The sequence below is a fragment of the Micromesistius poutassou genome (assembly GCF_964030765.1).
Source record: "Micromesistius poutassou genome assembly, chromosome: 9".
NCBI lineage: Eukaryota > Metazoa > Chordata > Actinopteri > Gadiformes > Gadidae > Micromesistius > Micromesistius poutassou.
In genome coordinates this window covers 18,297,559-18,312,493 of record NC_140279.1, presented here as the reverse complement: position 1 = coordinate 18,312,493, position 14,935 = coordinate 18,297,559, and the positions used below count along the sequence as shown (strand labels likewise).

Here is a 14,935-nt window from a genome sequence, read left to right as displayed (position 1 = left end):
AGGATATTTCACAATTGACCAGTTTGGTGGTCTGGCAATAAACGTGAACTTTATTCTTTCACCTCAAGTAGCCCGATGAACTCTGAAGTCGTGTGTCAGCACCTTTTATGTTCCCCATCGATCGATGCATGTTCCATTCGTTATAGGCTACTTCTGATGTTAATCTGTCAAAGCCCTGAATAGAGATCTCAGAATACCTCGGCGTACACCGCAACCCATTCACGATACACGATACACTACATTTGATAGTTTATTTAAACAATCACAATCACAGTGTAATCTTCAAAAAGTAAACGTTTGTAATAATGGCGCCTTTCCCACATTCCTCATTTGACTCCCTCTGACGTATACATCTGACAATTATACCAGCATTCTGCTATAGGCTAGACTAGATCAATACAGAACAATACAATTCATAGTATATTTTTAAGCTGATGACAATGAGGGAAGTGAAATCGAATGCGTTGGTACGACAGGTCCAGCTTTGAATTTAACTAATTTAAAGGTCAAACTCAAATATGATATAATTAAATTAGCCTAGAGAAAGAAAAAAATGAACGCCCTCATTATAGTTCCCGTTCTAGTCTTCAATCCTTAATTCCATTCTGGGTCTTAAAGAGAATAAAATATGTCGTAGGCCTACGTCTATGAACACGCTCAAACGTCCATCTATAAATATATATAAAAAACGCCATCAGTTTTTAATTTGCCTGTGAGCATTGTGTCTGCCCGAAACTTCTTTGGTTCTCACTAGAACTTAAGTTTAAAGTAAGACACTTCTCTTCACGCGTCTCTGAATAAATGTCCAGAAGGTTAGCACCTATACATTAGGGTACAGGTTTGGCGAAGTTAACGACAGGGTAAGAGGCATACTCTGCTTACAGGAGTAACACGAACGTAAGTGACCCTATCCCTGCAGTAGCCTATCGTGCAGTGCGAGGACATCTTTGTGATTATTGAGAAGATCTTAAGAATTATTTTAGTGTTTATTATTTATGATTGAGATGTCCAATTCACAGCCATTTTACGTGTCAAGCAAGCGTGTTAAAGGGATCACACCCCTATTTTGTGAATTATTGAAGAAGTTGTTATAAGGTTGACAAGTTGAAGATCAAAAAGATCATAAGCTCGACTTTAGAAGGGTCCTGAATATCTCGCACATATGTATTTCCCAATCACTGCTATTTCGGAATCTTTCTATGCTTCTATCCCGATCCATCAAGTTGAGGAGGCACTATATACAATCTCATAACAATGCCAAGAGCGAGGTAATTTCAGCTTCTTCAATTTTGCGACAGAGGGCATTTCGGGAACCTTTACGGGAGAAGACCATAGCACAGTTTTCATAGGACAACAGAAAAAAAATAACGTTACAATAAATACAAATCAAACAAAGGTTAAATAAGTCAGTGTTTCCCCTACACGCACCCAGAAGGGACACAGCGCCGCCACTGGAATACTAGCGCCACTGCAATCAGGCATGAAAACCATACCTACTGTATATATTAATAACACATTCATATCACAGGTGCCCACTACTACACCGCCCCCAAGAGTTACATTGTAATTATTATTATTGTCATTAGAGAAATATTGTGGAAGAATACCGACCACAAAGTAAGACACATGATAATGGAAGTGGCACTATAGCCCATGAATGGCTGTAGGCTAAATGTAGGAAGCATTAAGGGATGATGTTACCCAACCAGAGCCATATCATAAACTGGCCAACATATTTGGTTGTGTAGAATACAATCAACGGAATAATGAACACCTGATGGGTGGGATGGCTACAAATTGCAGACGGAAAACTGTTTTTCTGCTAACATTAATGCAAAAAGAATGATTGCATTAATGGACGGATGTCAGCACTGTGCACATGCACATGAGCACTGTGTGTTGACGAATGCACGCATATGTCAGTACCTTGCACACTGTCTTAACACATCAACATAGCACTCCAACTAAACCCAGGAATATCACCACATGTTAATCATTAACATCACATATTCACACCGTGTTAAATCTCTGGAACATTGAAATTCATCGATCCTTCATCTCTTAGTCTCCCAATAAAATAAATCATGGAACAGCATTGTATTATATTGCTTTTGAAACAAAGGCCTACTTGCTTAAAAATTGCTTAAAACTCCTTAAAATGGCCGGTCTATGTCTAGACTCTGCATGCACTGACTTGCACTCTGCAAGTCAGATGACAAAACTGCTCTCTAATTATTGACAGAACATAGCATGGTCAATCTCGTACCATATAACAAGTTATTCTTCAACGGAAACACTATATTCAGACACTGACAATTTTCAGTTGTCAAAGTACACAGGACATACGTTACAGAAAAAAAAATTAAAAATTAATTGGTCGGTTTTTAATGCCTCCTAAAGAACACACCAGGCAGGTTACAAGACGATGGCTTTGTATTTTTTTTTTTCATCCGATTTTAGAGGCTGATAAAAAAAAAAAAGCATGCTACATGCAACGTGTTTTCAAAAATTTAATTGTGTTCTGTCACTATTTCACAGGCTGGAGATGGAATCTGTCTGGTTTAAGGAAGTTCAATGGGTGCAAAATTATAATCTTGACTTTGTTCCGTAGTTGAATAATTTGTTTTATTTAAAATATATATATATAATATGTAATAACTCCATACTTTGTGCCCCTATATACTGCAAAAATGCAAACAGAGTTCCACTACTGTTAATTAATTCACTTTGTCTTTAATCCTATGTTTGGTCATGCAGGATGTATAGTTGATTGTTAACTTTTTTTTCAGGAGGGGAGCTAACAATTAGAATGAATAAAAAAAAAAGAAGCTTTATTTTAAGTGGAAAAACTTCATGGAATGTGAGCAATTTTGGTCTATGTACAAATTGTATTCTCATACGCAATACCTTGGCTCAGGTTTGAGGTCTAGTCAATGTGCACCTACATTTCTTCTTGTTATTCAGAACAAGCAAAACAAAAACTATTGCTATCTCACAGGCTGGAAGGACGATTGCATTAACTTGAAAAAAAACACAAAACACTGGCTTCAGCCGGTGAAAACCGCCATGCTCCCTGCCGTCCTGCCCTTGGACAACCTCTACACTCTAACCCCCCCCCCCTCGTCACTCCAGCTGTCCCAGAAGCGCCTGCAGTGCCTGCGGTGAGAGCCACAGCATTTCCACCAGGTTGTACTGGCAGTAGCCCATCCAGAAGCCGAACAGCACATCCGTCACGTTGTGCCTGCCCAGCAGAACTCGGCTCAGTCCCACGGTGCCGGCCCACAGCAGGACCAGCACCCGCAGCGGCGCCGCCAGCACCAAGTGGGCCAGGAGGAAGCGGCCACACATGGCGGCGCGCGTGGCGTGGCCGGAGGGGAAGGAGTAGCGGTCGACGGAGAAAGTGGCGAACATGTCCATGCGGTTGTGGACGGGCCGGCGCCGACGTACGGAAGCCTTGACGATGCCCACGAGGACCAGGTCCAGCAGCAGGGCTGTGAAGGGAGAGCGAGAGAACAGCAACAATGTCAGTGTAACCCAGTGACATGCAAATGGCAGCAAAGCACAGAATGGTAGACGTTGTAGTACAAGTACACATTGTATGTACAAGTACACATACTAACAAGGGGCTTAGTACAGGACATGGCGGGCACCTGTTCAGATAAATAAAGAAGCATTCGCTTAGACATAGCCGGTCAAACTGGACCCCAGAATAAGCTCATCTTATTGGGACTCTTCTTGGAGCCTGCATGCTATATTTCTAAAATAGTCATAACAACATCTTCTTTAGCTTCATCCCGGTAAAACTGGAGAGTGACTGCAGAATACATTCTTCCCTTCCACATATTTGCTTTCACTTTACCTTTTCTATTTATGGATGTAATGATTTATTCATTACAAGGAAAAAGCTTGACATACCAAAATGCCCTGCTTTTTAGGACTAAGGATTAGAATGGCTCAAAAAAGGCCATCATGTCCTCTAAAATCTCCTGCCCATCTAAACCACCAAAACAATCTGTCTAGTTTAAATGAACGTGAGAGAACATACTTTGCGTTTGTATTATTATGATAAACAAATTGTCCTATGACCTGTGAGAACACTAGACCATCAAAGGTATTTAATAGTTGCCAATTTCTGGCAATGAAAGGCACTGGCTTGATAGTGATATAACTTGACTTTTGTAATTCACATCTCTAAAGTGAACTCACAGGCAGTAGGCCTACAAATGTTGATGTATAGTGCATAATGTGATGTTTTAAACTAAGAAACAATTTGAATGTATAGGCAAGGCACATATATAATTGTATTACGTATTAGAACGTATCCATGCATGATAGAATGTAAGCCTCCACCGAATTCCTACATTATACCATACAACCAAGTTGGTGGGTCCGAGTGTCGCACAAAAAATGACTGACCACGACATTAAATCGTTGATCATTGTCAGATTACATCTATATGTGATTCTTAAATTGGTCTGGGTTAAGAAAAGCTTGGTCAACGTCGTTATTCGTGGCGGAAGGTGTGGAGAATACACAGCATTTCCTGAGAATGGAATCATTGGCTGCACCAATGGCTATTCCTTCATTTTCATTCATCATTTTCGACACTGACGGTCATTCACAACAAGCACAGGTTGCAGCTACGCGAAGTGTGCCGCCTGTACAATTCCCAAAGACCTTATAACAACATTTGTTCAACATTTTTGGAATCGTAGGCAAGGCCACAAGTACACGTATAAGGACAAAAGACGGGTTACCCATGAACAGGTTTAACATGACTTCTTGTCCCGCAGTACTGTCACTCTTATAGATGCAGTAGGCTGTCCCAACCAGCCAAGGGATCCCGTGGCCGGAGATCTCTATCAATTTCATCAACGGGCGAATGCTACCCCACGAGGAATCTTCACAGGCGCACACCCCGAGGCATTTGGAAAGCCACAGGTCTATGGCCAGGAGAGAGCTGAGCGCTATGCCCAGGATGGACGGGTTGAGCCGCATGCAGTCCTCCTCTGGCATCCCCTGTCCGCTGGTCGAGCCCGTGGAGGAGCCGGAGCCGCGGCGCCGTGTCGGGCTCTCCGAGGCTCTCAGCCGGGCCGTGGTGGTGTCGGAGCCCTGCCTCTGGATGAGGTGGGGTGGCGCTGTTCGGTTCAGCGACATGAACTCGAAACGGCCATTGGAGCTGCCGAGCACCGGGCTGCCACCACCGCCGCCGCTCCGTAAAGGGTTTTTCGCTTTGGGAGAAGGCATCGTGGACAATACACACACACACACACGCACGCACGCGTTTACTGTATTTCCAAAATGCACCGCGCTGGTTCGGTGTCCTGCAGTGACTTGAGCGCGGGATGTCGATTTATTTATTTCTTTCAATGCATTGCTTCACATTTCACCATTCCCGTCACGTCCCGAACGACTTCCTCACGCCGCCATTGTTGTTGTTCTTAGTGCCGCAGTGGCGGCTGGGAAATGGTGTCTTTACAGAGGACGCACCTTACGCCTTATTAGACGCCGCTTAGACGCACCGTAGCCCATATGTTTTGATCAGGTTTTCCGGAATAGGTATTTCGGTCCTCATGGTGTATTTTAAATTCGGAAAATAAATAAAATCAAATGTTATGCTCTTATCGAATAACGTGGCAGGGTAAAAGCACGCCTTCTTCCGGGTTCAGACAACCACTCAGACACTCGGTGGGCGACGTGCAATCGTGCATGTGGTGCGGTTGAACTTCACGACCAAACCGACGCTTACTCTCGCCATTCATTGTCCAATTTTGCCTACCGGTGAGAGACCAAGGACCATGCCCGGGGTTTTGCTTGGAGATGTGTTCCCTAACTTCGAAGCCGAGACCACAATCGGCAGGATTAAGTTCCACGACTTCCTAGGGGACTCGTAAGTTCGTTGGTCTACTCTATAGTAACTCTCTTAATTGATTATTTTGCATGACGAGGCCGATCTGTGTTGGGTAAACGACGCCGACCTGCACCAGCTAACGTTATGGATGACAACACGCTTTTAAATAGGCGTTTTAGGGATTTCAGAAAAAGCCAACTATGGATCACTTTACAAGTGTTCTGTACCTGGTTATTATTATTATTATTATCAACAATGATGCAGGTAAACACATATACGGATTATGGAGACTTTTTTTTTAATCTTTAAGACCCTGCTATTCAACAAAATGGCAACACACTGCACTAACACAACTACACCCCCCCCCCCCCCCCCCCCCCCCCCAACGCTTACTAAAGTTACTGAATCAGTCCATTTGGTTGGGAAACTTGGTTTAAGTTGTTGATTAACCTGACAGAAAGCACTGGTTCTCAAATGGGGGTACGAGAGCCCCTAGGGGTTCTTGGAAATACTGCAGGGGGTACTCAGAAAATGTAAAGCTTTTCACCCTAACACTGTAAATTCTGGAAAAGCTGGACAATAGAAAACGAGAAAATGGACAAGTGGTTGAAACGTCACCCTTTTTAATGTTCATGCTTACAAAGACAAATACAACGCACATACATTATTTATGTATATTTGGGGTGGGGGGGGGGGGGGTTGTGCCAGTGAAGGGGGTACTCACATCTTAGAGGGGGTACACTAGTAGAAAAGTTTGAAAACCACTATTCTAAACGATAACGCTTTTATTTTGAAGGTGGGGTATCCTCTTCTCCCACCCGAGGGACTTCACTCCCGTGTGTACCACTGAGCTTGCGTGTGCGGCGGCCATCACCGGTGAGTTCGAGAAGCGGGGAGTCAAGATGATTGCGCTGTCCATCGATAGCGTGGCGGACCACACCGACTGGAGCAAGGTTTGAGTCATGCACTTACTCTGGGGTTTTCAATTCCTGCTTTTGGTAACTGCTCCCAAGGAAGTGAGTACTAGTACCAGCCGGTAATACAATGAGGCAGATGCTAAATGATGAATACCCATTTCAAAACACCTCGGAAAACTTGAAGAAAGAGAAAGACCAGTACTTCAAGTTTAATGAGGCGTATCCTCTAGGCGTGGGCAAAACGATTCTTTTCCAGGAATCAGTTCTTTCAGTTCCCTTCACTAGCACAAATCGTTTGTTTGATTCGTTCGTTGGCAGGGGATCTCAGGTGTCTGGCCCCACCGCTTTGCTTTTAAGCATGGGGTACGCCTGCAAATGGAGCCTTTTTTACACCCTGCACTACCATAAGGGTACTGTCGGCGGTGCAAACGCCAGCCGTAATGGAGCTGAGCCAAATCGTTCGTTCTGACCGAATCGTTCGCAAATCGCCCATGCCTAGTATCCACGTGAGGGATGTTTGGAATTTGATAAGGACTCTATTGTGTGTGTGGGTGTGTTTTGACTGTTTGGTTACACAATCTCCTGGTGAACTATGACCAGCTTATAAAACGGAACTTGTTACCCCATTTACTTGTTTCGCTTTCTTTCTTTTTCTGGATAAATCCAAGGTCCACTTGGAATGGCCAACTATATTTAAAAAAAAAGCTACATTTTTTTTGTTTTTCTTCTTTTACACATGCTCTTCAACTGTCAAAGCAATACAAAAGTGGGATTCTGCTATCTTACATTTTCATAAAATCCTAAACTTTAAGGTGAAAAATAATAATGTTAGTAATAGTAATGTTGATGTGGAGATATGCAAGCAAGTGAATGAGTGTTGAAGGTTGACGATATGGCGAGCACATCATTTTAGCCCATGTCAATCAATAACACCTTATGTCTATGCTGGCACTTTCCATGCAAATGGACTCCTAGCTAATCTAGGGCTGGACAATACGGCCAACATTGATAGCACAGTAAACTTTTTCATTTCAGTCGTCTCGCCACGATAAGTATTACGATAGCAGTAAAATAGGTTCCCAACAGGGTGTTTTTGGGTTCGGCCAGAAGCCTGAATTAACAATACCATTACATTTAATGGAATGATGTTAATTGTCAAGTCATCCTGTCAACCATTTTTACCAGAATAAACTAGAAATGTTTTACTTACTTGTGACCCTGTAAAGTTTAGTCACCCCCCCCACCCCCCCCCCCCCCCACCCCCCCCTCTCAGAGACGTACAAGTGTCATCACCAACAAACAAACATGACGCTGATCTTATGTTAACAGTGCTTCAGGATACAGAAATTGGACACACACACACATGCATGCGCGCGTACGTACACACACGCGCGCGCACACATGTGTCCTAGAAGCTTAACTGTCTCTCAGACACGAACATCTACAGCTGCACAGAAAATAGTGTAGCGAATGGCCGGTTCGCGGAAGATGGGGATTATCGTAAGTAATGGGTCTGCATGCTTTAGAAATTGTACATTTTTATAGTGGTTTCCCTTGTCGACAACTAAAAGCAGGCTCTCACACTTTCTGAGAAAGTTGGTGTCCAAAACAAAACAGTAACGATACAACTGTACGCAATCATGTTGGATGAACCTATAAGTCACGTACCGCAGTGCAGCTAAACACAACTGAAGTGCTTCTACGGCCGCTTCTTCTATTTCGACTTCGTCGACTTAATTACTACACAAAAAAAAAAATCACCGTTATCGCGGTACATTTTTATTGCGATTTTAAATGAATATTGATTCATTGTCCACCCCTAAGCTCATCTCAATCCCATTGAGGAGTCTCCTTTTTGAATGGATGGGGGGAAAGGCCCACGGCTCCCCTCGAGATGACCGTATCCCTGTCGTTCTGTTGGACAGGATGTGATGGCCTTCAACGGCGAGACCGCCGCACCGCTGCCCTTCCCCATCATCGCCGACGACAAGAGAGCGCTCTCAGTCCAGCTGGGCATGTTGGACCCGGATGAGCTCGATAAGGACGGGATGCCTCTCACGGCCCGCTGTGTAAGAGTCCCTCCCTAGCCGACCCCATCCTCCTTCTTTAAAGGTCGATGTCGATAAGCCATGACACACCATTTCAATAGACCTCTGAAGAAGAAGTCCCGCCTCCGAGGCGCCCGGTTCCCTCGGTCAAATGGGTCAATGGGGAATAACACGGGGTTCATGAACATAACAAACTCTGTAGGTGGCGAAGGAAGTAAAAGCTGCGTCACGTTTTGAACCACACACTTCTTCCATCTAGTCTCCACTGAAGTTTTGTATTGTCCGTTTGCCGTTAAAGTGGTAAACTATTATGAAGAAGCATTACGCTAACGCGGGTGCACAGACTTTGGGCGTCACGACTCTCCCAAGTGTGTAGTTCAAAAGGTGACGCAGCTTTTACTTCTTTGCCACCTACAGAGTTTGTTATGTACAATCATGTTATTTCCCATTGACATTTGACCGAGGGAACCGGAGCCTCGGAAGGCGGGACTTATTCTTCAGAGGTCTATACCCTATAGTGACTTCACTCACATGTGGCCGTGTCCACTCCGACGCATGCTAAGTTTTCATGGCTAATCAACGTCCCACCGTGTGTGGTAACATAGGACGCCCTTTCATGACCCATGGACAACCTTTGATGGCCGAATCACTGAGCCGTGGGCGGGGATGTCTTCTGCTTAACCCACCTTGCCGTGTCCCCCCCAGGTGTTTGTGATCGGACCGGACAAGAAGCTCAAGTTGTCCATTCTCTACCCGGCAACAACTGGAAGGAACTTTGACGAGCTGCTGAGGGTCATAGACTCCCTGCAGCTCACCGCTCAGAAGAAGGTGGCCACCCCCGTCAACTGGAAGGTACAGAGCGCTGAACAGTGTCCGCTAGGGCCGGGCGATTAATCGAATTTTGATCGTAATTTCGATTTCAGAGTGAAACGATCACCAAACTAAGATAATCGAGTTGAAACTTTTTTTTTTTTTTTTTGCTAATAGAAATTGCAGAACAGCTGGATTCATATCTGGACTTTATTTTCTATTTGACCATTTTGTGTATTTTTTTTTTAAGGGGAAATTTCCAAGTTCTCATTTAAAAAGTTTTTTTTTTTTTTTTTGGAGAGAAATTATGAATAAATGCATCATGTTTTCAAACTCAAAAATAATCGTTTGAACAATCGAGATTTCAATACTGACCAAAATAATCGTGATTATGATTTTTTTCCATAATCGAGCAGCCCTAGCATCCGCCAAGATCCACAGAAACGAATTATAGGATGACATTTATATCAGAAGTACACTTTTAATCACGGGGGGGGGATTTAACCGGTGAATAGTATGGACATTTCAATAGAACAAAAATACTTTAGAGGTTACAAATGGTTTGTATCTTTTTTTTTTCCTGATGAAAGCCGCTTTCAATCTTAAAATTGTAATTATTTGTTTGTCATTATGTGACGCAAACGTCTCTTCCCCTTTTGTGTTTGCAGCCCGGTGATAAAGTCATGGTCATCCCCTCTCTCTCCGAGGCAGAGGCGACCTCCCTATTTCCTAACGGGGTGACGTGCAAAGAACTGCCTTCTGGGAAGAAATACCTGCGCTACACCCAGCCCTGATCAGCCCACCACATTGTACCGCTCCAACACCATTGACACATATCCAACTCACCGAGGAGTGCACTACTCTCATCCTGTTTTTCAGCTATCCCAAGATTTGTATACGAGCACTGAGAATAACCGGCAAATTAACTGTTAACTCCAGAGCTTGTCAAACATGTAACGTTATACTCTACGTGCATGTTATTGAATGACAACAATAAAGACCTGTATCTTTCAGAGGAGACTCTGTGCTGATTAAAACTGTAGGCATATGCCGTTGGAATAAATGCAAACATCCCAATTGGAAGGGAGTTAAATTAGGGAGGGGAAGGGGTGGGGTGACATAATACATTTTAGGCATTTTAGTTAATGTGCCTAATTGTTCAACCTGAAAAAAGTATTTATTTTAATGTTTCCCGTTGACCAGTAGATGTCCTCCTCGTTCTCTTCAAGTCCAACAACTCCCAAAAAAATCAAAATAAGTACAGTACTCTTTTCCACCAATAGGTGGTGGCACATACACTGTAATGGTCCTACAACTGACGTTTCCAAAGCATAACATACGAGTTCTTTAGTCTTTTTATCGTTTCAGTTGAAATGAATGCAAATCACGTTGATCTATTCTATTTATTAAGCATTTAGGTACTGAAAAACGTTCAGTTGCTACTTTATCCTACATAGCATCAGGGGTTCCCCTTGGTATCCCTGCCTTGGAGGTCACATAGGTAGGCTTACTGCTTTATCAGTCGGCTACTTATCACATAGGCCCATCAATGCCCAATGTACAATTAACAATTATTCGCCGAAGGCGAAGTGAGTGGTGAACGTGAACACTCCAAAAATAAAAGATAACACTTTTTTGCCGGGATTTATTTGTTTTTATTAGCGGGTTATTTGTTTTTATTAGCATGACGAGATGAAAACAATATCCCCCAGTTTGATATCTCAATCATGGGATATTGCCCAATATCCCGAGATAGCGAACCAATCAAATTGCGCCATCTTAGGAGGTTCACATGTAGCATATACAAATCTAAAATAAACTTCTTCAGTACTCAACCTTTTGGGGGAAATAACATTTACCGTGTCTACAAAGCTGTGAGAGAATCACATGAATTAGCCTACTTCAAGTGGTCTGAAGGTAAAAACAACCATGCCCATGACAAACACACGCACGCACGCACGCACACACACACACACACACACACACACACACACACACACACACACACACACACACACGCTGGACAGGAATGCACTCTGAAGAAAGCCAAAGAAAACAGATGGGATTTCCTACAAGTGTGGGGAAGAGCATAGCGTAAGCGAGGCCAGATGAAATATATTTTGAGACCCTCCCTTAACTAAATTCTGTTGTCTGCACCTACACCACCACAAAGGGATGGTCTCTTAATGTATGTGTGTTTGTGGAGGAAGGAGGGCACTAAATCCTCCCGACCCAAACACAAAGCAGGTCCCTCATGTTTTATCTAGTAGATTCCCCCGTTCGGCTTTGGTCTGAACCCGACGTGTCGACGTGTTACTGGGGAACCGGCCTCATGAGGACAATGCAGTCGCACACACACACACACACACACACACGTGACTCATAGTGGGATCTCACAAAATTCACTATCGCTGTGATGTTGAACGCAAAAAAAAACCCCTACTCCTTCTCCTTCGTATCTAAAGATCTCGTACCCGTCGGCGTGGACTCCTTCACTCCCGACGTGTCACCCGACGTGACACAGCCGGAGAGACGCTGCCACAGCGATCAAATGCATTGCTCAAATTCCAGACTACAATGGCCAGTGTCAGAGAATGCATGGCTCCCTGGGTGTTAGACACTGGCTTAACGGCCCACTACTGCACCCCCCCCCCCCCCCCCCCACCCCACACCAGCCCCTCCCCAACCCCTCCTATTCCAATCCTGTGCCAACGCCGACCCACCCCCCCCACCACCCCCACCTCCACCCCCACACCCCCATCCATGTCCAGCCCGCTCTAGCTGGGTGTAACCCAACACCAGCATTGGCCACAACTATCAAGGGGGAAACACAAACACTGTACCAGCTGCTGGTACACCACCACCACCACGTTCTCCCTTTCTCTCCCTCTCTCTCTCTCTCTACGTCCCTCCCTCTCTCTCTTTCTCCCTGCTTTCTTTCTTTCAGTTTTTTTTGTTGCTGTTGCACGTGTTCTGTGCACGCACGCGTACGTACCGTACATGCATGTATAGGGCTCGAACATGCACAGACACACAAAGGTCACAGTTAAATACACATACATGTATTATTTATCCATCCAAAATCATCCATCCGAGTTATCGTGCAATGTGGCATTGAGGAAAGTGAACTCTGGCCTTGAACCCCCTCCGTCGTCGCCACGGCGGCCCTGCCCCTTTGTGCTGACGGACGACGGTGGACGGATATGCCCCAGCGAGGTCCATCGGCTGTGATGGTCTGGCTGGGTGACTGGGTTGTTCATTTGTACTGTTCGGTTCAATCGCAACTGTAAGATAAAAACATAGGAGTGGGAGTAGGAGGATTAGCCTCTAGAGGAAAAAGCTTTTCTTATCAGGTATTCAAATGCTTTTGACTCTGGCTTTGATACTGATTTATTATCCGGTCCCCCTGAGTCCGTTTCCTGAAATGAAATGTGCAAATGTAGACAAATTGGGAATCAAATTTACTCTCCCTCTGGCTCCGTTTTATTCTGTGCATATTAAGTCATTATCACATGTGTTTGCTAAGTAGAAGGATAGTACGGTTGTGAACATGGACCCCACACGAAGCCTTCTTAAGGTTAAGCCATACACCAGAGGAACAACTCCCTTTCATATCGAAGAGAATAGAACATGATTTTCCTGATACACACAGACACACACTCACACACGTACACACTCTTAAACACACACACACACACACACACACACACACACACACACACACGCATACATACATAGAAAAAACCTAACACACATACATTTACTACTTTAGCCTGATGCTTTCCAGACCCACTCCCTCCCACATTGCCTGGCACCACCTCACCCTCCATTACACCCTCTCGTTCTCACACACACACACACACACACACGCACACACACACACACACACACACACACACACACACACACACACACACACACACACGCACACACACAGAGTTCTGATCCCTCTTATCAAATCCAAACACCACTTTGCCCTCCCTCTATCATTCCTACGAGTGAAATATTACAGAATGTGTCTGCCTGAATATCTTTGGAAGTGCTATTCAGCGTTTAGTTTTTTTTGAATCACGGCGAGGTCATTTGAAGAAGAGTTATTGTTCTGTGGAACTGCAGTTGTTTCAAAAGGTCAGTGACTCAATAGTTATACTTGTGCGTGGTGTATCCATACACTGTGTCTCGGATCCATTTAGATGTCTGTTGTCCTGGTAACTGATATTTCACCATTTCTTCCCTCGCCTAAATTGTTATTGCATATTCTTCTTTTTTTTATAAATTTGTAAATTATATGGTATTGTCATACTATGACACTAAACAGTAGATGTTTATTTTGTGTTCTGTTCTAACCCTAACCCTTAAGTGTTGTACTTTGAGAGCAAGGCTTAACCAAAGTCAAATTCCTTGTTTGTTTATGCAAACCAATATGGCTGATTCTGATTCTGAACTCTCCATTGCATTGTTGAAGCTGAACCAAAAAAAAAAAATGAATTCAAGACAGAGAGCAATGACTAGGAGACGTAAAATAAGAAGCAATCTTTGAGAAAGACAAAACGTGAAAACCAGTAGGTACTTGCCCTTGGACTCTTTTTACTCCCATCAGTGTATGGGTCATTGAGTGTGTTAACAAGCACACACACACACGCACACACAGACACACACGCACACACAGGGACATAAAAGTACACACCTCCACCGGGGCGAGAGAGAGGAGTCATAACAATAAAAGTGATGAAAGCATATGATCCAAGTGGTTCGACGAATGCCATTGTTTTGATGGCGCCCCATAAATACGCCTTCTCGACAGGCCATCAGCCAGTCGTCCCCCCCCCCACCCCACCCCCCCACCCCCGTACCGCCGCTCTCTGGACACACAAGTGACCGGCGGGTGAGAGCTCGTTACCGCTGCGGAAGAGCGGTGATGAATGTGGAGGTAAAAGTGCAATCACTCTCCATGCCTATCTTTTATCTCTCCCTATCAATACGGCTCCCTTTCCTCTTGCCGGTTTTGCCCGGTCTCCCGGCGCCCCCCCACCCCCACCCCCTGCCTCCGGTGGTTCTATTAGAGACACATTGATCACCCACTAGGTGGCACATCACCTGAGTAATGGCCCAAGGGTGTCTGGAGTGTAAGACTACCCAGCACGGCATCGCCGAGGGCCTTTACTCCACGCATTGGTGACAAGGGAAATGGCTTTCCACATAATAAAGTGAGCCTGTTTTGTGTGTGTGTGTGTGTGTGTGTGTGTGTGTGTGTGTGTGTGTGTGTGTGTGTGTGTGTGTGTGTGTGTGTGTGTGTGTGTGTGTAGGGG

General features: G+C 44.4%; 2 protein-coding genes across 2 annotated transcripts; one reads left to right on the top strand and one right to left on the bottom strand.

The window, feature by feature from the left end:
- Positions 1–240: 240 nt before the first annotated feature.
- Positions 241–5,557, bottom strand: plpp6 (phospholipid phosphatase 6). Its single transcript, XM_084473433.1, has 2 exons — positions 4,758–5,557; positions 241–3,491 (listed from the first exon to the last, which is right to left on the bottom strand). Exons 1-2 carry the CDS (start codon positions 5,245–5,247, stop codon positions 3,124–3,126), a joined length of 858 nt encoding a protein of 285 aa, XP_084329559.1. The 5' UTR covers positions 5,248–5,557; the 3' UTR covers positions 241–3,123.
- A 143-nt stretch (positions 5,558–5,700) lies between these two features.
- prdx6 (peroxiredoxin 6) lies at positions 5,701–10,639 on the top strand. Its single transcript, XM_084473434.1, has 5 exons — positions 5,701–5,890; positions 6,648–6,804; positions 8,694–8,837; positions 9,522–9,668; positions 10,295–10,639. The coding sequence occupies exons 1-5, from the start codon at positions 5,799–5,801 to the stop codon at positions 10,418–10,420; spliced, it is 666 nt and encodes a 221-aa protein (XP_084329560.1). The 5' UTR covers positions 5,701–5,798; the 3' UTR covers positions 10,421–10,639.
- The last annotated feature ends 4,296 nt before the right edge of the window (positions 10,640–14,935 follow it).

Bases quoted from the DNA above. Each gene is read 5' to 3' on its own strand.
- prdx6 (XM_084473434.1), top strand. From the start codon at position 5,799: ATGCCCGGGGTTTTGCTTGGAGATGTGTTCCCTAACTTCGAAGCCGAG. The intron at 5,891-6,647 runs GTAAGTTCGTTG...TTTATTTTGAAG, and splicing joins CACGACTTCCTAGGGGACTC to GTGGGGTATCCTCTTCTCCC. The intron at 9,669-10,294 runs GTACAGAGCGCT...TTGTGTTTGCAG, and splicing joins CCACCCCCGTCAACTGGAAG to CCCGGTGATAAAGTCATGGT.
- plpp6 (XM_084473433.1), bottom strand. From the start codon at position 5,247: ATGCCTTCTCCCAAAGCGAAAAACCCTTTACGGAGCGGCGGCGGTGGT. The intron at 3,492-4,757 runs GTAACCCGTCTT...CTCCCTTCACAG, and splicing joins CATGTTAAACCTGTTCATGG to CCCTGCTGCTGGACCTGGTC.